Raw genomic sequence first — 26,795 nt, forward strand, 5'->3', positions numbered from 1 at the left:
TCTGCGCAGCCACAAAACATAGCTCTACAGCATGCGTTTGATGAAGAGCAAAGCCCAGCTTACCTGTACCACTTGTACACTATGTCTGACGGATTGGCGGTTGCTTGACAGTGGAAACGAACGTCGTCAAACTCCGATATCTTGTCCGACTCGACGGTGAGGGTGATCTCGGGAGGATCTGCGCCAGAAAGAAACGGACTTTGGTAAGAAAGACAAATATTAAGCAACTTGCGCTGGAACGTCTTTTGACAATTAAGAGCATGAAAGGAGGTGACACAGGCATGAATCACTAAAGGTAGGAAAAATAATTTCAGAGGAAATTTTGTATGTACCCTGTTGAGGGTAAGCATACATCAACGAGGAGGATAGCATATAGCCAACCTTGCCTATATCAGTAAGGCAACTGGCGATTAGTCATCGTCTTTTTCTGCTAACAATACCCAGATTACAAGTGCAAGTCAGCCACAACCATTTTCTGGCACGCGTATATTTTGTAATTAGGTTTTTAATTAGCTGACGCTGTCTGCAACGTCCACACTTATTTGCGAGCGATAAAAAAAGTATATCTTTTATTAAGTACCAGCAGTTATTCGACCATGCGACCGACAGCGTAAACATGAAATGGGAGACGTGCGCTCACTCACTGCACAGAGAACTGAGTTTTTATTTTTAGTACCGGACCGGTCCGAGGAACCATCTTAAAATGGACGACCGGAACTGGACATTCGATCTACACAGAGCTGAGGACCGAGCTGTGGACGGGAGCACTGAAAGTGAATAATTTTTTTTTCTTTGTGTTCTCTCTCCACCGCCGATATATCGCGAAGATTGAATGGTTGGGCCAGTGAAACCGTATACTATGCGCTCAACGCAGCGCGGCTTTCTACTCCCTCTCTCCCCGTCTTCCCCGATACACGCTGCTCGCTGCTTCTATCGACCGACTTATCTATACACCCCAGCGGTTCCCCTGTCTGCGACGCTAGTCAGGAGAAGACGCGCACTTCCTCCATAAAACGTAGACAGGATTAAAAAAATGCAGGTAAGAGCTAGGTGTGAATAAAACCGGCTCGACTGAGGAAGAAAAAAAAAGAAGAAAGGAAGACGGAGTGCAACTGAAGGAGGAACGTCTATCCGCGCAGTGCAAATTCAGCGAATAGAAATATAACGCCGTATGCGGTCAAGAATCGCGAGACAACGCAAGAACGCAAGTCAAAGTTCTCTGAGCGTGGCTCACGAATACAATGCCAGCCGAAGTAGCGAGACTTAGCCTGGCGTGGAGAAACGCTCTTTCGACAGGAGATGAGCAGAACCTATGGCAACGCCAAGAGCCACACGGACTGGTTGCTAGTAAATTGGAATTCCTTTCGTGCCGCGTGGGTTTCAGTTCCATAGGTCCGCACCGAGCTTCTGATAGCAGACGCCGATAACTTGAGCCGAAAGTGGCACCCGCGTGGTTTCCTCTCCTTAAAAAAAAAAAAGGGAAGAATGAATGAATGCCGAAAAAAATGTTAGTTCTTCCTCGCGTTCGTATTTCCGCTGTTCAGGTTTGAGACTCCACTGTGTCGCCGTGGACTGACTCAAAATGACGCCACTGCTACGGCAAAAAAAAACAAAAAAAAAAAAAAAAAAAAAACAGAAAAAAAAAAAGACGCCAGGCAAACAGGTTGATTCAAACATCGAGAAAGGTAATCGAATCAGAGCTGACGCATTTGGGGCGAATCTAACTGCGCTCTGTCACGTTCAATTTTTAGTCGTCTACCTTCCCTCTCTGCCTTTGGCTCGCCCGCTCAATAACCACTTCGCTTTTTTTTTTTCTTTCTTTCTTTACACGCTCTTCTCTCATTTCATCTATATTCACGGCGATATTTTTTTTCACTCATTCGGACCTTGCAAAGCGAATTCCATTTTCTATTTATGCGTTCAAATTCACTGTGTTCTCGAAATTCGATTAAGAAAATCTGACTCAAAAGGGCATTACTGATGTAACCTATTCGTTCGGGGCGGCCACGTGCAGCGCGCGACACTTTTATCAATCGCTTTCACAACAACAATAAGAAAAAAAAAAAAGGGGGGGGGGGGTATAAACCTCCTAAAATGTGGTGCTTTTTTTTTTCTCCGAGTGTGTCTCCAAGCGCTTGGTGAAGCATGAAGAAGCTATTGACTGCGAATATAACCCACAGAAGTGAATGCCGATTTAATATTATAAATTATAATATACAAGTTTTCAATATGTTCCAAAAGATTCCTGATACAAAAGTCCCCGTGTTTCAGTGAAGCAGCATCAGCAGTACTCAAGATGGAGGGTAATATGCTAAGAAATACGGAAGGAACTCATATGAGTTAGCAGGTTCTACGAAAATGAAAAAAAAAAGAAAAAATAAGATTCCTCAAAATTTCTCTTTCCAAAGGTCTTGCGCAAAAAAGGAAAAGAAGAAATAAAATTACTATAAACATTTCCGCTTGCAAAGTTCCATTTTGGTTATCATTTAGTAATCCAGCCAAACTCTTGGATTCTAAACGAGATCCCAAGCGAATGAATTGCCAGAAAGCAAAAATTTTGGCAAGTCCTGTGTCGTTACTATCAGAGCTACCTAATTAATCATATCAATTAAGAAACTACCTTTCGAAGCGGGTATATTTCTCGTGGCCGCTCAGAGGAGGACGCTTACCGCAGCGCCGCCAATATATGAGGAGAATCGCCCTGAAGCTTTTAATTTCCCTATTCGTTCAACAACGCTGGGTAATTTGCCTGAATGCCGCAGGTGGCGCGACAATCCGCTAACCTATGAATTGTGGCCCTCTAAGGGCACCATATTTTGCTACTGATGACCTTCGTAGCTGCACCTAAACTAACCATGCTAAAGTGCCCTACCATGACACCATGACGAAGATGGCGTTGCTACCGGCATCTCCCAAATGAATCCTTTCTCAGCCAGCAACATTTTGAGGTACCCGTTTATACATATGAAAAATGTCACTATGTATATAGTAAAGAGGAAGTTCCAATCAGGCGGACAGATCGCCGAGAAAGAGGAAGTGCCTTTTTGCGGACAAGCCGTCTACAAGCTCAGACACCCCCGCTCCGGTCTTACTCGCTACCAGTGCCCACTACCAGTGCCTGGATCCCCGCTTAACACTTGGTGGAGGTTCGGGGTTATATATATATATATATATATATATATATATATATATATAACGAAAATTGAGGTCCCAAGACCATTTTTTGTTTTCAATGAAATCTTTTATGTGGTGGGCAAATGTCTCGACAGAAAGGAATGAACCTTAGTTTTGCAAGATATGCAGTAGATTTCGCGGGAAAACATCGTATATCACGAGGTGAAAAACACCGTTTTTGCAATTTCAAAAAATGGCAAGTTGTGGGCCCGCTTGCATACACACTAAACATTTCTCATCAATTATTTTCTAATGAATAAATGTATGCAACTTTTACTAATAAAAGCACTGAAAAGGAAACGTTTTCCTGCAATATGTGCTTTATTAAAAAATCGCGAACTTTGATTCAAGAGCAGCACGCTGAGCAAAAGTCAATTTTCAGCCCTTTATTCTGGCATGATGCTCTAAAATGTTTTAACTGAAAATTTTTGCCTGCAATATGGAGGTTTTATTCACTATTTCAAGCAAACAGCGCGGTTTTACAACTGTAAATTTGTTTTCCATGGCGCTTCAAAATCTGCTGAGGTTCAAAAACGTCAAAAAACGAGCAAATGTGATTTCAATCGAAAAAAAAAAAATCATCTTCGATTCCTTTAAAAAATTGTCAAAATAATCCCCCATGTCTCGCAATTATAACGCGCTGATAATGTGTTGCTATATAATGTGTGAAATTATAAAAATAAATACAAACTCAAGCTCATGATTGAATTCCTGGGGATTTCGTAGTATTACCCTTGGAAAGCTTACTGCGAAAGGACAAATAAATTCGGCGCGATGAAAATGCAAGCAGATTTCCTTTCGCAGGGTTTACAAAAAACTCATCAACCCCCTGGTTTATCTTTTGCGATTACAGTGTGTTAAAATTGGAGAAAATTTGCTTTTTGGTATAATTTCTTAAGAACTGCTTAACGTCGGTCAAACGTGTCCGCACAGTGTAAGTTCTACATTGTATACGGCGCTTTGCTATGCAATATATTATTTATAGAGAATACCTGCACTTTTAATTTTTTTTAATCTGCATACATAACAGGAATCTGGGGGAATCTCGCCAAAAGTGTTAAATATAGCGTTCTTCATTGCTATGCGCTCTAACCGATGCAGACCGCTCCAGCTTCCCGTCTCCTTCGCGCATACAAGGTGGCCGTTTCTGAGATAGCTGCTATGGCGATGGCTAAAAGCGATACCGACGATAGCGGCGCGGGTTAGCGAAATCTGATATCTTCGGCGCTGTCGGTGAAGGCTCACTCAGATGGCCGCGTGCGCGACGACGGAACTGGAAGCAATCCTCTACCTCTAGCAAGCGTCTATCTCCCTCTCTTGCAATAAACATAAACCTTTTCCACCCTTATGCTGAAAAAATCATTGTTAGAGTGAATCCAGTAGCTGTGTTGAAAGATTCCCCGATCACAGAGCTTCCATTCCCCCAACTTAGTATTGAAGGAGTAAGGTGAAGGTTTGCGGTATCATTCTATCGCAAAAGTCGCCTGTTTTTCTACAAGCCCTTTTTTTAGTAACGGTGGCGTTTCCTGTATATCTGATATAACTCGGGGTTCTGTGGCTCTGCAGGGAAACACCACAGTAGAGAATTCCTTTCTTCTGAAGGGGAACTTTTTATTTTCAAAATTCAAAAAAGGGTTTAAGTGGCGAGACAAGTTACAGATATGATGCCACTTTGTGTGTAGATTCTAATTCAAAAAAATCCTTTAAGACAAAAAAAAAAAAAAAGCAGTCATTGACGTCGGTATTTGCGTCATATATTGTCCAGCACAGAACCGCCAACCATATCACAGTTTCTTCCAATCTGCATCTGCAGTGGGGGTCACGTAAAAAGCGTTGCCTTCAGTCGACTGCACATACTTCCACATGTGAAGCGTCTGGACTCCAGGCACTTTCCTTGCTACTTTCCATTCTGCCTTCTTCGTTTCTCGGAAATCTGCGAGCTCGCTCTGTGCAAGCTCTAGAATATAGACGTTCTTAAGCGTTCCTTGAAGTGCGTCTACGAAGCTGCTTGCCGTTTGTATGGCCTCATTCGCGGGCTTTCTGAAGTTGTGGTGCGTTGATCGATGTTTAACTAATCCACCGACGCCGTCGGTGGATTAGGGTAACATCGATTAGTCGGCGGGATGAGCTATCTTTATCTTGTACAGGCGGTAAGCTTCTCACAATGACCACGTCAGGAAACGTTTTGTTCGCCATTCTTTCTGCCCGTCTCTCTGAATTCGCACATCTTTTTTGTTGGGACTTTGCCTGGAGCAATCGAGCTAATTCGTAGTGCAATATTCTAAAACCGCGGTGATGTCTCCTTGCTGTAGCTTACACCTAGTGAATCTTTCGAAAGTGGACCACACGCCTTTTTGCTCTGCCATATTCCTTGCCTTTTGCATTATGTGCCTTTTTGCCTCAAGTAGGATGACGTGTACATCTTTCGCAGTCAGGGCGGATAGTAGTAGTGTCAGCAGCTGGCAACGTTCTTGAAACGATGAACATCGGTTGTAGGCGGCATGAAGGTTGCTTTCCCAGCTATACAATTCACACACTCGTCTACTGGTACAACAGAAGCTCCGGGAACATTATATGCTGCCTGCATCTCTGATCGGATTTCCCTGACCACCACTCTTGTCACCTCTCGCTACTTTCGCTTCGCATAGGAAAGTCTTAGACGTTTCTTCACAATGCTCGGTGGTTTGAAGGGCGAAATTTCGGAAGAAAGACTGACACTGGCGTTTAAGTTTTCCACAATTTCCTGCTCTGGGCGGAATTCTTCGCCTACTTCCATTTCGTCTCTCTGCATGTTATCTATGTCTTTCTTGTTGCGGCGATAACAGTTCTGACAGATTACGTCGCTTTCACGCCAACGGGAGAGCTGCTTCGGGAAGAAAGACTTTTCTGAGAGCCGCGACATCGAGTTCCACTACACTGCGAAAATGTCGTCCACTTTCAATTTTCTTCTTGTGCCTCTTTGAGTAGTCAGCGCGAAAGATTCGTCTCGAATAGTTCTTCATGGTGCGAAACGCTCATCTCTCTTGGAGTCATGATGGAAAATAGCACGAAAGTACACGAAGGACGGAAGGAAGTAAGACACGGACATGTTCCTTCCGTCCTTCGTGTACTTTCGCGCTATTTTCCATCATGAATGTTAACCAACTCGCCCAACTTTCGGCATCTCTTGGAGTGTCGTATGAACAATAGTGGTTAGCAGACGCAGGTCCCAGGGCACATTTTCCTGTCGCACTTCACTGGTTATGAACCGGCAGCACTGTTGTTGTATAAGCCGTATGCACTACGTATGCGCTGATGTGCCAAGCACTCTCGCGGAGGGAGCTCTACAGCGTGCAGAGAAGCCTGAGAGAAAAAGCGACCTCACCGAATTCGAAGCCCGATAACATCCGCTCACGGATAGATTAGGCTACGTGTAAGGCCATAGCTCAAACAGATGTGTTAAGCATTCGGAAAAGAGGTAGTTTGCGACTGAGAACGATGGGATTGACCTTAACTCCCCACGCGGCGGCGGCATCTCGTTAAAGATACCTTCAGAGCAGCAACGCGCGTCTTGAATACATATCTAGACTACCATTAAATGTCCGAGCTTTAAAATTACGAGCTAAAGTATGCTGGAGTCAAACATGTCCCAGTGTCTTGCAAGTTTGCAAAGCGAATACGAGTTGTCTTATATGATGGCTAAATATACAAAGAAGTTGCACTTACACACTAGACAACTACACCGCTGAATATGTATGAATATATCTAGCCTTTTCTAAGTCGAAGTTTCGTAGAAGACGCTATCCAGAACAAATTTTAAGAAATTCCGCTGAATGAAAACATTACCTTAAATTTGTATTTATTTTTATAATTTAAAACAATATAATGCAACACTTTATCAGCGCGTTATAAATACGAGACATGTGGGATTATTTTGGCAAATTTTTAAAAGAATCGAAGAAGACGTTTTTTTTTTAATTCAAATCAAATTTGCTCGGTTTTTAAAGTTTTTGAACCTCAGCAGATTTTGAAGCGACATGGAAAAAAATATTTACAGTCGTACAACTGCGCTGTTTGCTTGAAATAGAGAATATAACCTCCATATTGCAGGCAAAAAGTTTCAGTGGAAACATTTTGGAGAATCATGCCAGAATAAAGGGCGGAAAATTGGCTTTTGTGCAGCGCGCTGCTCCTGAATCAAAGTTCGCGATTTTTTAATAAAACTGATATTGCAGCACAACGCTTTCCTTTTAGTGTATTTATTAGTAAAAGTTCCGCACAATTATTCATTAGAAAATAATTAACGAGAAATGATTATTGATTATGCAACCGGGCCCCAAACTTGCAACATTTAGAAATGACAAAACGGCGTTTTTCACCTCTAGTGATATACGATTTTTTTCCCGAAAAATTTAGTGCATATCTTGCAAAACTAAGATTCATTCCTTTGTGTCGAGGCATTTTCCCACCACATATAAAGATTTCATTGAAAACAAAAAATGTTCATGGGACCTCAATTTTCGTTATCTGCACACACCCATATTACATATACATATATATAATATACATTTGTTATGATTCAGAATTTGAAACCTGTTCGGCTCACAGGCAGAAGGGGGTGAACTCACATTTCACTTCCATGCGTATTGTGGCGAGCATGGGCTGCTTGAGCGCCTTGTTCTCGGAGCGGCAGGTGAACGTCTTGCCGTCGTGCTCTCGGCTCGGGCTGAACGTCCACGTGAGCGCTGCGTTGGCGCGCTTGCCGTCAGACAGCGGCTCGGTCTTGTACTCCACGCCGCTAGTCACCACATTGCCGCTGCCGTCCAGCCACGTCAACTGTTAGAGGAAAAAAGAAAAAAAAAAAAAAACAAGGGAGAGAGAAGATCGAATAACCAGCTCGGAGAAGAATCGATGTCACCCCACAGAACTAACTATAGAGCTCTCTTACGACGAGTGAAGAATCCTGCTTCATCTGCACTTGCCCCATCTGTTATGAACATCTGATGATTTGGTGTAACAGCCGGATTCTTATCCGAAAAAAATTTGTACCCCAAAAGGACAGTTACCGTGCCACCTCTCTCCTACCCCCTTCACACACACACACACACACACACACACACACACACACACACACACACACACACACACACACACACACACACACACACACACACACACACACACACACACACACACACACACACACACACACACACACGCACACGCACACACGCACACTCACTCACTCACTCACTCACTCACTCACTCACTCACACACTCACTCACACACACACTCACTCACACACACACACTCACACACACACTCACACACACACACACACACACACACACACACACACACACACACACACACACACACACACACACACACACACACACACACACACACACACACACACACACACACACACACACACACACACACACACCGACTTTTCTCCCTTTCATCATCATCATCAGCCTGACTATACCCACTGCAGGGCGAAGGCCTCTCCCATATTTCTCCAATTAACCCGGTTCCCTTTAATCCGGTGTATCTGACTTCTTAAGGCATTAAGAGGTTAAGGCTCCAAGCTAGGAATGAGATAGCGAGGAGTGAGGGCAATAAAAGGGCGGAGGCACTCATGCAAGCGATAACATCACTCTACACCACTGCACAGAGCAAGGGGAAGTCAGAGGTGCGGCCGCTGCGCCGGGTGGTCCCTCTGTTTCTGGCGTTCTAAATAACCGTTTTTGCTCGCAAAAGTTTGCCTCCGTGCTCCAGAGAACCGCGTGTCGTGTCGCGCGCTTCGTCCCAACCCGTTTAGCCCGCTCCCGACACATAGCTCCGGCTACCCGAGGCGAGCCCCGGATTCCGGCGGGGAAGAATATAAGACGCCAGTAGCGCCCGCAGGTGTTAGACGCTCTCCCAGGGCTGGGCAACAAAGGCAGCGTAAGCGAAGACAGCGTGAGCCTAAAGATAGAGAGATCGAAGGACCAGATGATGTAGGAAAGATTATTGTGTGTTGTGTTTTATGGCGCATAAGCAACTCAGGAAAAAGAGGTCAGCTAGCGGACCATATATTTTTTTTGTGCGTTCATCACCAGGGCCAGTGAGCAGCATTATTTGGGGCAGATTTCATCAAAAAAGCATAAAGCAGGTCGCTCGCACCAGATTGTCTGATTCGTTCATAAATTTGCTTTCCATCGTCCATGACCGTTATTCTTGACACACGTCAGATATTACATGCTCCTAAAATGAATACCGCACGACAGCAGAAACCCGAGATCTTTATCTGAAAACAATTTAGGCTCGATGCTCGAATTGCTCTAAACATTTTTTTTTTTTCTTACGCTAGTAAAAAAATATACAAGGAGTATAGCGTGGCCGACCTCAACACGAGCGTGTGCACGAATTGTTCTATGTGTGCATTGAACTTTTCTTTTTTAACCACGGGTGGTATTGATATATGAATGTGCGGCTGTATTTTGACACCTGCCCTCGACGTAACTCAAGAAGTGGACGACCGTCACGTCCCGCGCGCAAGTTCGCTCCGATTTTCCTGTCCAAATGGTAGCTGTGTAGGACAAGCCCGCGTCGTAGCCCAGCCTAGACGTTCCTGAACAGGTTGCCTTTGCCTTCTTATGCACGAAAACTGATCTAGGCTTGTTTGGAATTTCTGCTGAACGACGAAAATAGCAGAGGCAAATACGACGGTGACAGCAGGAGTCAATGGATCGTGAAGCCGTGGTTAGTAGGCCAAACCAATGCTAAACCAGGGCAAACGATGCTGCTGCACAATATTCTGCGCTCCGTTAACCCCCCATTTTTTTTTTTCTCTTCAAGCGAACTCTGAAAAAATGGCCTCCACGAAAGAGAATTCCCGCTGAAGACAGCGGTATGACATAGTAGATGAACATTTAGTCAATCTCGGGATATTCTACGATGAAACGTGTCTCGTAGCCCAAACATATGCAAGACAACATTTAAATCGCGAAATTGAAAGTGTTTATGTGGGCCCTAGTTTTATCCCCCCATAATTCAGGGTCAATTTACTTGGTCCACTGGTCTGAGGGAGAAGAAAGAACTTATCCGTGCGCTTTCCTTCTACAGCGTTCTCGACTGCTAGCATTCTTCATAGTCGCATGCCGTGGAGAGTAGTGATGATAGTCACGTGCACCACGCGTCAGCTGCCATGCACACGAGGAGGGGAGTTAAAAAAATCCAACATAGATGTTGAGGCAGCCCAATACAGAGTAAACTTTTTGCCATTGACGAAAGATCACTTGATTGCACGCCTTCTCGATAACAGCTCCAATACGCCTCGACACGAATGCTTCACCACCCACCAAGGCGTAAATATCTTTTACCGCTTACTCTTCCCCTCTATATTCAGTTCAGCTCTCTCTCGAACTCGAACATCACTTCAGAACAGGCGAAGCTAGAAATGAAAACGCGTATGAGGAAAAAATAACATGAGAGGAGACGACGTGGCGCATAGTCCCATTGCAGGAGATAGGTTTAACCATAACCGCGTTGATTAAATTTGAGAGATCATAAACGCTTAGGGGGCAATTTTACAGCCTCATCCTGTCACAAAATAAAGTTTAGAGCGAACCGCCGGCAGGCTTCGCCCTTATGCCTGGCTTGTCATAGCCAGAGACTGACAAGAAGACGAAGCTAGAGCTAGTACAGGCCAACGGGGAAAGGCGCACGAGCGAAACATAGAACGCGGGCAGAGCACTCGTACTGCTGCGTAGGATCGGGCTACCTTGAACGAAAACAACTTTTGTTTTCCTAGTTCTTTTTACTGGTGCTTTTCTCCGTTTTCTTTTCTTTTTTTTTTCGTCATCACAGGAAGCAGACAGCTACGGCGGCGACAGCGACAAGCGAACCGTCGCCACAGAACGCGCCAACCGTGCGATTGAAGCTTCGACAAGAGGAGGGGTGCGCGTATTTCTCACATCCTTTCCTTCCCTGCGACCTCCCCATTTCTCTTTATTCCTTTTTCTAAAAGATTCGTACGAATCGATTGCCGCCGAGCGGGAAGCCCTACTAAGCATCGCTTTCCACGCATTACCGTGATTGCTGGCGCATATTTCACATTCCCTTTTTCGACTGGCGCACGCCGCCGCCCTCTCTGCGCTCGTCTATTTCTTCGCCCCTTCCCTAATTCCCGCTTCCCCTATTTCCAACACCCGTTCGTCCCGAACCAGGCTCGAGAGTGCCGCGGGCGGCGAAGTGTCTACGTGCGTGCCAGGCGCTCGCACACGTATGTACATGCGTGTGAGCGAGCTGCCAAATCGAACGAACGCACGAAGGCAGGAAGATCGGTACCGGCTTCAAGCACGCAGAAGGGCGGACGCCTCAGGAAAAAAAGAAAGAGAGAAAAGAGAGCGAACGAAATTCGCAAAAAAAGAAAGAAAGATGGGAGATGAAAGACACGCGAACTAATTTGTACGTGTGAGCGAATCACAAACGCTTTCTCCCCTTTCGTGATTTCCTTGTGTAAAAAAAAAAAAAAAAAAAAAAAATGAAGAGGAGAGAAATTGGCGACAGAGGGAGAGAGGGAAAACAGAAAGTAAGAAGAAATGCGGCACAACAATGCGAAACGCGGAGACGAGGACGAACGGACATTAAATGTCGCGGCGCGGGACCCCGCAGATCGGTAGTAATATTTTTTTTTTTGTGATGGTGATTGAATTTTTCTACACTTTTATTTTATTATGAATGCAATTTCGCTTGCTTAGAAACCTTTTTTTTATAGTTCTGATACCAAGGCGGTGCGTTGCGGTCGTGTCTGCGCCAGGTCTCGGGGACGCAGCGCTCAGCAGAGAAGGAAAGGACGCGATTGATTACATGACAAATGCGGTTGCTATCGTAACACGCCGCGGTGCGGCGAGAGAACCTTACTACAAGAAGCACGTAAAATAGCGCGAAAGACGAGGATACATGAACCATGCAAAAGAAGAGAAAAGGTGAACGTTGCGCAGAAGGAAAGCACTGACAGAGTGGGGTCGTTCGCCCGTTGAGGCGGCGCTTCGCAGCGTGCCCAGGCGGTTGTGGGCGCATACGCGAGTGTGACGACACGCATACACGGCATGATGTAAACGCGCGCCGCGCGCCCACTGCCTAGATGTAGGCGGCGCGGAGATTTGTCATTGTACGCAGTGTCGAAATAATGTGAACTTGCCCTTTTGTCAGGCGAAAGTACGAAAAAAAAAAAAAGACGGAAAGTACGATTTCCAGACTTCGCTCTACCTCCGAAGATATAACGAAGTGAAGGAAGTTATCGCATCCATAAGCTACAGACCAAAAAAATATTTTTTTTTGTTTCTTGTTTTTTTTTTTTTTGGCGGAACTTTTCGCTCCTGTAATGCTTCAGCTGAGTTGTTTGCAAAGAAAAGAGAAAATTGTGCACCTTGCGAACTTGTTCTTTCGCTTTCCGCTTATAACCTTATGGCAAACAAAATCGAGAGGTTAAAGCCCTCCGTTCAAATGTGCCACTACACGATATTTTTTTGTCCGGCTTTCCGGAATATGCACTTGAGCTATCATAGTAATTCCAGCAGCTAGGGCGAGCGTCTTCCGAAAAGAGAACTCGCTTGTTATGTGTGAACAAATAATTTAGGGGAATCCCGGAACACTACAAAAGAAGAAAAAAAGAACAATTCTTAGACGCTGTGCTGCAGGTACTGAGCAGTTCACAATTTTCATTGAAGAAGCAGTTGAAAACTTGTCTCTTATTTTTCTAGACGAGCAAAAAACATGTGCATCCATGTTAGAGAGAGAATAAATGGGGGGCAAAAGTATGATAATGGGCGACTTTGCAATGACAAACAAATTCAGGTCAGCACTAGCCCTATATGTAGAGAGCCTCTTTAAAGGAGAGCTGTAGAACAAAACATGACTTTAGGGCACAGTATATTATCACCACTAGCGCGGCAGAGTATTGCGTAATAGAGAAAGCTATAATATTACCTAATATGGGGATCCTAGAGCGGGCGTGCAGTGTCACAAAGAATGGTGGCGTTATATATACGGCTCAACTCATTTGGAATTTCGGTAAGGCGCTGACACGCGCACTAACTGTCACAGGGCAGAACGAAGTCCCGCTCGTGCACAGTGCCGGGAATCGCTATATGTAAATTTACGCCGACCGAACGAGAGTGCCGTTTGTAGAAATAGTCGTTGTGGATAAGTGCACGGTCATCATCTCCTCACAAATCACGCAAACAGTTTCGAAGCGTGGGATCAGAAGATGACTGCTGTTTCGGAACGGGTTCTCTAATCCCGCTGGTACGTTGGGACGGTTCTTAGGTGACAGAACATGATGAATAAAGAGCGGCCTTTCTAAAGGTGCGCGTGAGACACTTTCATTGCTTTGAAGAAAACTCGGATTATACCTGGACCACACGAGTGACTGATAGTTGACTCAAGTAGAAGTTCTCAGTTTTCTGCGTTCTTCGCAGGTTCTCTCTCTCTCTCTATCTCTCTCTCTCTCTCTTTTTTTTTTTTTTTTTTTTTTTTTTGCGCCGGTAGTCAGTAGCCAACGCTGAGAATGTCCAAGTGTTTTTGTACATTCGTAGAAGCAATGTTTGTGTTGGTCGACATTTTACAGGGTTCAGAATCAACTATGAATAAATAGCCCATGGACACCTTACCATGTGCATAAAATCGCTGAGAACCCACACTCATCCGGGTCACCTTGTCTTTCGCTTGTGTATGTCTAGTCCATTTAGTCCTCGTGAATTGTAACCAACTTGGCCAGCCCTCAAATACTTCTTGAAGAAAAAGCATTATGAATGGGTGGAGACAAACAGGGCGGTAGCAACAGCAACAAATAGTAGGGCGCAAGTTAGCGGATAAAGAGCACCCTTCATGAAGTTCGTGAAACAAGAATCGATGGACGGCACGTGCCCGCACTCACCTCAGCGGGCGGTTTGCCGGCGTGCGACTCGCAGGTCAGCTCGACGGTCATGCCAGCTGTTGTCTTCAGGAACTCTCCCTGCACGATCTTTGGGGGCTCCGGAGGCACTGCGATGAGATGAGAGAAAGAGCTATCACGTGGTTCACAAATAGTTTATTTCGCATTCAATTCAATTTGATGATGCCAGTAGAGGAATCGTTGAGCCAAAAATGCAACACGAGAAAGGCAAAAAGGACAAAGCAGAAAGTGTCATTGCGACATATATGAAGAGCCGTGCTCCATTGCGAGACTGCACTGCGTCATTTGCGCTTCTGCGTTCCGTTTTCCTAACTAGTTTACACACTGCCGAGTGACGCACCAAAACCCATCATTCGAAGTTTTGCATTAACTTGACGTTCAAAGACCTATGTCGTTTTTTTTTTAACTTATATACTTCAAGTGCAGGATTGCGTAAGACGCATATCTGGCAACAAAAATACGAAACGGTACCAGAGGCGGACTATCGCACTATATAAGCTCAAAGCGCTCATTTCTGGTCCATGGTAGCGTTCTTTATTCCGTGCGTGACAGTGAGGTAACGAAGTCGTTTTACAGCTCGGACAGTTGGGAAACAGAGAGAGGCTTACTGCGCAATGTTGCAAGATGTTTTGCGGCTTTCTATTCGGCATTTTGTTCTTTTAACGGGAAACGTACCGATGTCCAAACTGTAAGTGATGTCTTGGTCGAAATGCTGTCTGTATGCGTGTGTCCTATAAAAGCAGTAAATAAGACTGTGCTGGTGGGCAGGAAACGCACAGAAACAGTGAAGGGGAGCCGCTCTCCTTCTGCGTGAAAGTTTGATTCGTTGGTTGTAAGCGTACATAGGTGCACAGTGCCGTAGCGACATTCGCGTTGAGCTCTGACAAAAGCTTTTTGCATACAGGTCACGCGGACGCTATAGTGAATCTTTAGCGAATTTGACAGCGTGGAAGTTTCTTTTTTTTTTATTTTTATTTTTTTTTTTTTAACTGCAAGGGCATGGGCGGCATCACGAACATATAGGCTAAAAAAAAGCCCGCGGCAGTTCCGGGATAATCTTCAGCTTTTTTTGCACTAGCACTTGCCCCCCCCCCCCCCCCCCGCCCCCCCCCCCAAAAAAAAAAGAAAAAAATCTTATTCTGTATATTCTCCAAACAGTAAGCTGAAGGAATCAGTAGAAATAAAGAAAAGATCTCACCGTTGCAGAGAAAACCGGTCGCAACTAACCAGCGCCCCCAGAAGGGTAAGGGAATTGCATCCACTAATTGGAGAAATCAAAAACAGTAAACTAAAGCACCAACGGTTTCCTTTCGCACGCTTATTTACTGGCGCGAAGAAACAAAAGGAGTTCGGCAAAAGTATGCCTGCGCTCAACGGCAGCAGAGTATCAGCGCGATGGGCCCAGCTCAGAACGAGCCTCAAGGGAGGAAACATAGTAACTAAACTAACTCTTGAGCCGATTACACGAGAAACAGCTCAGGAAAACCAGCCTCAAAACGAATGAAGCACTGGATATAACAAAAATAATAAAGTTCCGGACAGAGGCAGAGTTCCAGTTAAACCGAGGAAACAAAAGTAACTTAGGCAACGGTTGCTGCAGCTGTCATGGAAGGGCTTGCCCCTGAAGCTGTTTGACAGAAGCTTTTAAGTAGAGTGAACCCTTTTCATCAGGCGCCAAGCACGTCAGCGATTTGATCTAATGCTAAAGCAGGGGTACCTAGTAGTTTTGATGTTTGTTGCTCTTCATTTCATCAAATAAGCGTGACCCCCTTTTTCCCTCTGTTCCTTTCGAGCGGGGTACATTAATGCTTTACATGCCTGCGCGCATAGCCCAGGTTCGTATAGTACAACTTGCTCCGTTCTAAGAGTCTCCCACAGCAATCTTTGTTAGGTTTAGTCTTGCAAACGGTGCCGCACTCTAGCTCTCAGTTTATAAGCTAGTTCTCTGAGCTGAAAACAAGCGCGCAAACTAGCCTTGCACTCCAAGCTATTACATGCGTATCTGTAGAAGAAGAAAAGGCGATTATGCAAAAAAAAAAAAAAGGAAAGACAGAAAAGAGTAAACGGGAAAGTCATATTAGGCGCCGCTTTTTTTTTGCTACCGATGTGCGTAAACAGCCGGCGGAACTGCGATGCCCATAGCCGTCGTCGAGAGCAAGGATTCACATCGATTCGCTAACTGATGTTACGACCAAGCATCCGCAATTGCGCGCTCTATTGTTCGCCTGTGGGCATGGATAAGTTTTGTGAATATGTGGTGATGGTCCAATGGCTCTAAGTGAGCCTGTTTCCAGGAATCCTGTTTTGTAAGCATGTTTTGCTTTGTGGACAACCTGCAAATGCCAAATTGACCCTGTCAAGAGAACGTCTGGAAAAACACAAAGAAACGTCCCCCTGAGGGAAATAGCAGGAAGTGCTTTCTTTCTTTTGTTCACCCTTCCAGTCGAGAAGTGCTATCCTCCAGTGATGAATGCCTCCTATCCAAAGGAGACGACAGAGTGACATGTCCGCTGACGTGCAGGACAAGAAAGGAGCATGACTCACACGGCCATTAAGTGATTTCCCGGGAATGCAGGAAAGATTTGCAATTGTCGAAAAGGGACCATGTTGGGAGCCCTATGCGGCGCCACGTGCACTCGGGTTTCTGAGAAGTAAAACCCCTTGTCAGAACCAGCCTGTGGTTTCTTTGCTGAAGAATAGAAATGTACCTCCTCTCCTCGCCGTTCCCAAGCTTTTCCCGCCAACAAGTGATCACGCCCAACGAATGAATGCCGGACCAGTCAGTGCTTCAGACCATCAGTGCAGTGATGTGTTCGATTGGATGCCGATACCTGAGGGGCGTGCCCTGGATTTGGTTGGTCAGCATCTTCAGAGAGGGGCTGGACATAGGGGGTTTTTAAGGACGCTGCAGAGCACGAAATGTCGCTCTGGGCCCTGGGTAAACGGCTCATCCAGTCGCTTCTCGCTATGAACTCTTAACGTTTGCCATTTTGCTGATGTACCCTTCTTTTTCTTGTAAAAAAATCTTGTAAATAAGTTTCTCAAAGTGCCATTAAACCTGCTTGTACATATTTCACCAACTTCGAAGATTCAATCCTACTTCAACCCCGAGTCTCTGCACGCTACCAAGTGAAGGCCGGGTCGACGTAGCCCCAGCGTCACGACAACTGGTGGCAGCGGTGGGGTTTGAATCTACAAGCCACAACATCTGATGACTGGAGGTGGGATCTGGATCTACAAGCTACAACATCTGGTGATTCGAGGTGGATCAGAATCTACAAGCCACATCTTGTGATCGGAGGTGGCATCTCAAGCAACAAGCAGGCGCAACAATCGGCCAACAAGAGAGCAGCTCGGAACATCGATCGCATGTGTGGGTGAGTGCTTGGCTTTTCTTCTGATGTGGACCAGGTTCTAGAACAGGGTTAGATTTTAGAACTGGTAAAAAAAGTGTTGAAACGCCTTTAGGTTTGGTAGTTTGCACTGTTGTTTTGGAAGTAGCCGACACTCGGAGCGATCATGGACCTACAAAAGCTGCAGAAACCGGAACTGTTGCAATTGTGTGAGGAACTGGGAATTGATACAAGTGGTTTGGCACGAAAACCTTTGATTATAAAGGCAATCACAGATTTGGGAGCCGATGATGAGGAGCTCAGTGAAGCATGGAACCTCATCGCCCAAAAAAAAGAGGAAAGGGAGCGCGAACGTCAGAGGGAAAAAGAGGAAAGGGAGAGCGAACGTCAGAGGGAAAAAGAGGAAAGGGAGCGCGAACGTCAGAGGGAAAAAGAGGAAAGGGAGCGTGAACTTGAGAGGGAAAAAGAGGAAAGGGAGCACGAACGTGAGAAGCTTGAAAGAGAAGCAAAAAAGCTGGACCAAGAAATTGAGCTCCGGAAATTAGAACTAGAGTTGAGCAAGAGGTCGGGCGATTGTCCCCAGCTAGCGGTACCTCGTCTCAACAAGGAGGCAGATTTCAAGATGTCAAAGTACATGCAGCCATATGTGATATCAGGGGATATCGGTCTGTATCTGGCTAACTTTGAGCGAACCTGCGAAAAACTGTCCTTCCAGCGAGACACTTGGTCTCAGAGATTATTGACGGTTCTGCCCAGCGAGGCAGCGGAGGTTGTCGCGCGGCTAAGCAAGGAGGACGCGGACAACTACGAGAAGGTCAAAGCTTGCCTTCTGAGAAAGTATAGGCTTAGCGCCGAGGCGTTCAGACAACGTTTTCGGAACGCTACTAAGTCCAGGGACGAGAGTTACCCTGAATTCCTGTACAATTTAAGAGTAAATTTGGGCGAGTGGCTAAAGAGCACAGATTCCTACAGTGATAGGGACGCTGTAGTCGAGCGAATTCTTTTGGAGCAGTTTTATAACTGCCTCCCAGAAAAAGAAAGAAATTGGTTACAGGACAGAGGCGAAATTAAGTCGGCAACTGAAGCTGCCGAACTTATTGAGGAGTATGCTTCGCGCCGACAATTCAGCAACCCAGCAGTGGATAGGCCCCGCAATCCCAAGTTCAGTGTGAAAAACCGTCAGGAAAGGCACTTTGCTAGAGTTGGAAACGAAGAAATGAAGGTTTCTTCAGGCAAATTCCCTAGAAAGGACGGCAGTGAGAAAAGTGGGGAAGTGACCAACGTGCAGAACACAAAGAATAAGCTTGAGGCTAGGAAGCCGCTCACATGCTTTAGGTGTAATGAGCAGGGTCACATTGCCGTCAACTGCCGGAAAGAAAAGATTGCTTTCTCGTATGTCAGGGACTGCGATGAAAATATGCAGCTTTTAGAACCCTACCTGCATGACCTAGTAGTCAACGGGAAGCCTTGCAAGGTACTGCGCGATTCGGCCGCAACGATGGATGTTGTCCATCCGGCGTATGTATCGCCTTCCGACTATACAGGACAGTGTGCATGGATCCGACAGGTAGTTGAGGAACAGAGTGTGTGCTTGCCGATCGCGAACGTGGTCATCGAGGGCCCTTTCGGCGAATTAACAACCGAGGCTGCCGTTTCAGGAAAGCTTCCTAAGTGCTATCCGTATTTGTTCTCCAACAAATCGGACATGCTACTGCGAAAGAGGGGCATCCTGTTCGGAGACAGAGTTGTGCAAGCCTTAACACGTTCAAGGGCGCGAGAACTAGCTACACTGCTCATACCAGAAAATTCCACAGCGGAAGAAACGGCAGTTAAAACAGTGGTAAATGCGGAAGATAGCAGGTCAGAAAACTTTGAGAGCGAGGCATCTCAGATATGTCAACTTGAAAGGGAGCTTGATGAGACGCGGAATGAGGACGTTCTTGAGAGTAACCTCTTGCCGCCAGTGTCTAGTAATCTCACGAGACTTTTAAGTGGAACCCGAGAGGACTTAGCTATGGAGCAAGCCAATGATCCCAAGAATAAGCTCGAAGTACAGTGGGAAGGACCTGCTAAAGTCGTTGCAGAGCTTTCTGACACTAACTACGCAGTGAAAATCCCCGATAGGCGTAAAGCAGTGCGCATTTATCATTGCAATCTTATGAAGCCTTATGAGCAGAGGGAAACCATGGTAAATCTAACGTTAAACCTTCCTGAGGAGATTGGGGATAACTTGATTTGCCTCAGCGGAAAAGGAAGCAACGCTCAGGAGCTTCTCAGAAAGACGGAGCAGAGAAGAGAACTAAAGAAATCCCAGCTGTCCGATCTGGGCGAAATAATAACAGAGTTTGAGGCCTGTTTCGTGGACAGGCCAGGCAGGACTGATTTGACTGAGCACGATATTGAGCTGACTTCAGACGTGCCAGTGCGATCAAGGTGCTACCGATTTTCTCCAAGGCAAAGAGAAATTCTGGATAGGGAAGTAACTCGCATGCTGGAATTGGGAGTAATAAAACCCTCGGAAAGCGATTATGCTTCGCCTATGATCTTAGTAGAAGCTCCAGGTAAAGACCCTAGGCCTGTGGTAGACTACCGAAAGCTAAATTCTCTCACCAGGGATCAAGTGTATCCTATTCCGAATATTGAAGAGAGAGTAGAACAGGTCAGTAGAGCGGCATATGTGACTACGCTGGACCTTACTCGAGGATACTGGCAAGTACCGCTCACTGAACGCGCCAGCAGATACGCGGCTTTCGTCACTCCGACGGGCAGCTACCAGCCAACAATGATGAGTTTCGGGCTCAAAAATGCTCCATTTTGTTTTTCCCGACTCATGGATAGGGTTTTAAAGGGGTGTGAAACATTCGCGGTGCCTTATTTAGACGACATTGCGGTTTTTTCCGACTCATGGGCGGACCATATGGTACATCTAAGAGCTGTACTGAGCCTTTTGCGTCAAGCTGGACTAACCGTAAAGGCCGAGAAATGTTGCCTGGCAAGGGCGACCGTGGACTACTTGGGTCACAATGTAGGTCAAGGTTTCAGGAAACCCAGCGAGATTAAGATTTCTGCGGTAGCAGACTACCCGAGGCCGAGCACGAAGACGGAAATTCGGGCATTCTTGGGGCTGACGGGATACTACAACCACTACATCCCTCACTATTCATCTTTGGCTAGCCCTCTGACCGACGCTCTCCGCAAGACAGAACCGACAAATGTAGTCTGGGACGAACAAAAGGAAGCCTCCTTCGTAAACCTGAAGGCTGTGCTGATTAGCCGTCCGGTATTGCGAGCTCCAGACTATGCCCGAGAATTCACGGTCCAGTGTGATGCCAGTGATCGAGGGTTAGGTGCTGTTCTCTGCCAGAGAGATGACGACGGTAATGAGCACCCCGTGCTCTACTTGAGCAGAAAACTGAGTTCTAGAGAGAGGGCTTATTGCGCGTCAGAGAAAGAATGCGCTTGCATTGTATGGGCCATTCAAAAATTGCAGTGCTATCTTGGAGGGGCCAAATTCACCGTAGAGACGGACCATTGTCCCCTGGCTTGGCTGCAAACTGCGACATCGAAGAACAGTCGCCTTCTTAGGTGGAGCTTGATTTTACAGCAGTACAATTTTGAAATAAGATACAAAAAGGGGAAGTTAAATGGGAATGCGGACGCGCTTAGCCGCTCTTTCTAAGCGGTCCGAGATGTTCCTCACCATGTATCCAAATTGATAATCAGGTTTTTTTTTTTTCGTGCGCTTGTATATGTGTGACTATGTAAAGCAGCACGTTTGGTTTTCTAGGAATATGTGGGTCCTGAACGTCTTGAGAGTGGGCTTTTCTCGAACAACAATGGCAGTTTTCTTTTGACCTGGTCTCTTCAGACGGGAGCCGAGTGCTTGCTTCGACATGTGGTTGAGTTTCAGACAGCTCGAGCAATTTGGCCTACAACAATCAAGACAACGCGACAAGCAACAGCGAGCTTCAAGCGTTCACGTGCAGGCCATTAAGTCCTCTCTTCATGCAGCAGCTGGGACTGCTGCCCTCCGAGACTCTTCTGGCGGGGGAGGAGGCTGTTACGACCAAGCATCCGCAATTGCGCGCTCTATTGTTCGCCTGTGGGCATGGATAAGTTTTGTGAATATGTGGTGATGGTCCAATGGCTCTAAGTGAGCCTGTTTCCAGGAATCCTGTTTTGTAAGCATGTTTTGCTTTGTGGACAACCTGCAAATGCCAAATTGACCCTGTCAAGAGAACGTCTGGAAAAACACAAAGAAACGTCCCCCTGAGGGAAATAGCAGGAAGTGCTTTCTTTCTTTTGTTCACCCTTCCAGTCGAGAAGTGCTATCCTCCAGTGATGAATGCCTCCTATCCAAAGGAGACGACAGAGTGACATGTCCGCTGACGTGCAGGACAAGAAAGGAGCATGACTCACACGGCCATTAAGTGATTTCCCGGGAATGCAGGAAAGATTTGCAATTGTCGAAAAGGGACCATGTTGGGAGCCCTATGCGGCGCCACGTGCACTCGGGTTTCTGAGAAGTAAAACCCCTTGTCAGAACCAGCCTGTGGTTTCTTTGCTGAAGAATAGAAATGTACCTCCTCTCCTCGCCGTTCCCAAGCTTTTCCCGCCAACAAGTGATCACGCCCAACGAATGAATGCCGGACCAGTCAGTGCTTCAGACCATCAGTGCAGTGATGTGTTCGATTGGATGCCGATACCTGAGGGGCGTGCCCTGGATTTGGTTGGTCAGCATCTTCAGAGAGGGGCTGGACATAGGGGGTTTTTAAGGACGCTGCAGAGCACGAAATGTCGCTCTGGGCCCTGGGTAAACGGCTCATCCAGTCGCTTCTCGCTATGAACTCTTAACGTTTGCCATTTTGCTGATGTACCCTTCTTTTTCTTGTAAAAAAATCTTGTAAATAAGTTTCTCAAAGTGCCATTAAACCTGCTTGTACATATTTCACCAACTTCGAAGATTCAATCCTACTTCAACCCCGAGTCTCTGCACGCTACCAAGTGAAGGCCGGGTCGACGTAGCCCCAGCGTCACGACACTGAGGACAGGCATTTGTTTCGAGTAAGAAAAACACGAACAAAAAAAAAAATAGGCGAATAAAAGGAGGGAACAGATAACGTCAGTGGCAGTGCATCTCCAAGCCACAAAACAACTGGGTTGTGGAGGAACTCTTTGGCGGAGAAAGAGAGAGAGAGAGAAAAAAAAAAAGGAAACGGAGAGTGCTCGGATGCGGAAGCAATGGTTCCAGTGGGGCCTATTAGGAACAATGCGTTGCCCCTTAAATCCCTCCCCCGCGAGACATATCCGCGGTGGCGGTGGCAGGGCCTTGGCTTTTCGTCAGTTTAGCGAGCATTAAAAGTTTAGCCCGCGAAAAGAGGAAATCCACTGTGGAGATGGTGCTCACCGCCCCCGACACTTCCTTGCGTTTCCCAACCCACAGATTTGTGTTTACGCCTTGCGCGAAGAAAAAGAGCCCAGCCCGCCGCCGCCCACCATTGGGTGGAGGACGGAAGAAGGCTCGCGGGATTTTCGGCAAGACAGTGACAGTGCCGCTGGGAAAAGGCGGCTCCACGTATTAAGTACAAGTAGCGCGCAAAGCACGCTGGGAGAAGAGAGTGCCGACGCGGTGTCGTGCAAGAAAGGAAGAGGACTGCTGTTAGCGAAACGCGCGGCACGCATCTCATATGCGCATGTGAAGCCTTAACGAAAGCGGAGCACGCGTGCCCGCGGCGAGCTCGCGCCGTAAGTCGCCGTTAATCCGGGTGTCGTCGAGAGGTCCACAAACGAGAGCGGCATTTCTTTTTTTTCTTCGGCGATTATCCTCCTAATAACAAGGTCTTTTGTATACTATTTCACTATTTCCTTTGGCGTTGCCTACGCATCTCAGCATGTGACGCCGCGCGATGAGTTGACTATTAAGTCGAAAATCACCGCACTCTTTTACCTATTAAAAATAATTATGACCGGGATTAGCGTGCCTCTCCTTTATTTATTTCTTCTTCTACCATTTCTTCCGACAGCGTAATTACGCGGCCATACTTTGCGTCCTAGGGCTGCAAAACAACCCTTACGAACGCAACTTTACCATTAAGTAGAAGTACGTAATGCACCACCCGCGCGCTCCCTTATTGCCCGGGATTAAAGCGCAATGCGAGTGCATTATTACCTCGTTTTTATCTTGCGAGGTAGCTGTACAAAAACTATAGTTGTCGCCTCTTTTTGTCATGAAAGATTCCGGAGAGCGATAAAAAAAGGCAATTTCACCTAGCAGCGTATTCATTCTATAATGCACAGTTAATCGCTCTCGTTTGAAGCTCCTACGTGCAATGCTTTTTTTTTTTTTTCTTATTCAGGCATGGTACCATCAGGCCTACCTGAAATTCTACGTAGTACAAATTGTGTGTTATCCAACTACTCAAGTTAGAAGGACGGTGATGAAGAAGCTTGTATTCTAGCAGTTTCTCTTTCGTTCCCCGATACGATCATTTCATTTGCCAAAAAACAATTATTTTTGTTTCTATAATGACAGATACTGCGTTTTCAAACACTGAATGGCGAAAAATCAACGTAGAACTTCACCTTTGTTTTAATTACGCCTTATGTCAACTACTTCTATGACGGTGGTCAGAAGCACCAGAGGAGTAGGAACTCACCAAACACGGTAAGGGGCGCACTCCTTGATCTGATGCCCTTCACTCCGTCGACGGCGCCAACTTGGCACTGAAAGGTGGCATCGTCTTCCAGGCTTACGCTACCGATCTGAAGCGAAAAATCGCCTGAAACGAAACATGTCCCATCTTTTAGTCATACGGCCACTGAGTCCAATCACAAACATGAACAGAAAGAAAGAAAGAAAGAAAGAAAGAAAGAAAGAAAGAAAGAAAGAAAGAAAGAAAGAAAGAAGGAAAGAAAGAAGGAAAGAAGGAAGGAAAGAAGGAAAGAAAGAAGGAAAGAAAGAAAGAAAGAAGGAAAGAAAGAAGGAAAGAACGAAAGAAAGAAAGGAAGAAAGAAAGGAAGAAAGAAAGAAAGAAAGAAAGAAGGAAAGAAAGAAAGAACGAAAGAAAGAAAGAAAGAAAGAAAGAAAGAAAGAAAGAAAGAAAGAAAGAAAGAAAGAAAGAAAGAAAGAAAGAAAGAAAGAAAGAAAGAAAGAAAGAAAGAAAGAAATGATTGAATGAATGAATGAATGAATGAAATAATCAATGCCGCTTACATAACATTATACAGATACGTCACGCACACTACTTTTAATCTGCAACGCAGAATCAAAGCCTACTTAATCGTAGTGAACTATTTCTTCCGACTCGTTTCTGAAAACGCGTGACGCGACCACCATGCAGTCTACAACCGGCACGCTGCTGCTTTTTTATTCAGCAGAGGGGAAAACCCTCTGTACGACACTATAAATGAGGTGATGTATACCGAGCTTTCTGCCAGTTACTCCCCACGCTGCAAGATGCAGGCAATGCTTTGGTAAAAGCAAATCACTCTGCTGAATTATTGCCCCCGAACCCGCGTTGCCATGCTTAAACGCACCAGTCGGTGGTACTGCGGTCGAAATAAAGGAGCATTCCAGCTGCTGTATTATCGTGGAAATAGCATTTCAGTTCAATGCATTACAATACGGTTAACAATGTAAAAGAGTATCAGAAATCTTCCGAAACTTGACCCTTCTCTCTCTTTTTCTTTCGCATTTTTCTAAGTAGATTGATAGATAGATCACTGAAACAGTAAGCTAGAGACTTGAATGGCACGCACCTTCGTCGTCGCTTCCAACCATAGAGTACCTTGGAAAACCCGAGAGGTCGCGGTCACTGCCGAGGCCGAAGCCATCCTTGGTCCATTGGAGCGTGCCGGCCTTGTCGATCACGCGGCAGGCCAGCACGATAGTGTCACCCAGGATGGCTGACCGGTCCGTCGGCTCGATGGCGAAACGCTGTTGGGGCCGAGGACCTGCGCAGGCAACCACGCATGACGCACCGTGACACGAAAGAAGAGGTCGCGCGGCAAGCTCCAGAGGTCAACACCATGTTCGCCCACCCTGTCCTTTCTTTTCCCCTTCCCCTTCCCCAGTGCAGAGCAGCAGGTCAGATTTTAATCATTCCGGCCAACCTCTCTGTCTTTGCTTTGAATAAATTCATCTATCGATCTATCTATCTGCCCTAGAAAGTGCTGGCACGGGATTGAAGCTGCGACGCGTGTCTCTCAAAAATCCACTCGCTAATGTGAGAAGTCAGCGTGACCGTTAAGAGCGTTCATTTCGCTCGATCTCTCCACATCGAATCTGGAGTGGTGACAAGTAATCTAAGGATGCTACTAGCGAATTTAAGAACATCCAGCTACGCCCCACTGTCTGGGCACACGAAGCTTATCTTGTCCTTTCGGTACCTGAACAATTATGGAAGCACGCGGCATGCGGTGCGAGTCCAAGCACACAAAAAAGCTTGAACAGAAGGCCTCTATGACATTCTTAATTTGGTTCCACATACATTGTAAAAAGGGTCAAGTTATGTGGAACCAGATTAAGAGTGGTACCATCTGGGCGGCATCGCCAACATCCTCGACATAACCTGCATCCCTGATTAAGGAGTCGCATAGTACGTGTGACTGGTCATCACCTAAAATAGATGCGAGCTGCGCAGCAGATGGACATCGTTCCCCAAAAAACATGCTTTGCTAGTGATGAACATCTCGACCAGCAGTTATCGTCAGAGCTTGTTCTTGCCCACATTAAAAACTAACTGTACTCACTGAAGCTTCTTTCTCTATGCCCCGGAGCTCAAATAATCAAGAGAGAGGTATTATAATGACGTAGATTCGATTACGCCACATTCACTGGTGACTAGTGAAACGTTAGTAATTTTATTTTCCACCCCACACGCGTCAGCACAGCTCTGCTAATAGGTCAACACATGACCAATAGATTGACGCAATACAGGAGTAGCGCACTGCACGTGGAACTGACCATGGGGAACTTGTCTATATTTATACAGACTTAATTTTACTCGTGTTTCTCAATTAAGTCCACCGCCCTTTCTGTGATTTTTCATGCAAATGCCAACAGAATCATTTATTGCTGGAGCTAATTGACCTAGGTTTGTTACGTCGTATCATATCGAATCATAAGCAGCACGTGATTTGGAAAGAGCTTTGTTTGCCTAATACAACCTCTCTCACGCAAAAAATATTAGAGTGCGTCTCGCTCATCTCGAAAGAGAATATCAGGTTTGAAAGCAGAAATAAGAAGGCATTGCGTGTAAGCTGGTTTTTTTTATTACGAAAAAAAAAAAAGCAAAAGAAGCGGAATTTTCGGTGGAGGCGAGAAGCCAGGCGCCCGTGT

General features: G+C 45.9%; 1 protein-coding gene and 1 pseudogene across 2 annotated transcripts in view; both read right to left on the reverse strand.

Annotated features, from left to right (window-relative positions):
* LOC146186613 (irregular chiasm C-roughest protein-like) overlaps positions 1 to 26,795 on the reverse strand; it is a 354,131-nt gene that overhangs the window by 26,025 nt on the left and 301,311 nt on the right. For both annotated transcript variants that reach the window (XM_084607354.1, XM_084607353.1), the window contains 5 exons: positions 25,214 to 25,408; positions 24,112 to 24,234; positions 14,085 to 14,191; positions 7,782 to 7,989; positions 64 to 178 (listed from right to left, as the gene is read on the reverse strand). In XM_084607354.1, the coding sequence (XP_084463480.1) occupies positions 64 to 178; positions 7,782 to 7,989; positions 14,085 to 14,191; positions 24,112 to 24,234; positions 25,214 to 25,408 (748 nt within the window). The remainder of the gene's footprint in view (positions 1 to 63; positions 179 to 7,781; positions 7,990 to 14,084; positions 14,192 to 24,111; positions 24,235 to 25,213; positions 25,409 to 26,795) is intronic.
* On the reverse strand, positions 5,286 to 6,176 carry LOC146186614 (uncharacterized; annotated as a pseudogene).

This window comes from Amblyomma maculatum, chromosome 6, assembly GCF_055883805.1.
Source record: "Amblyomma maculatum isolate TAMU_Amacu chromosome 6, ASM5588380v1, whole genome shotgun sequence".
Taxonomy (NCBI): domain Eukaryota; kingdom Metazoa; phylum Arthropoda; class Arachnida; order Ixodida; family Ixodidae; genus Amblyomma; species Amblyomma maculatum.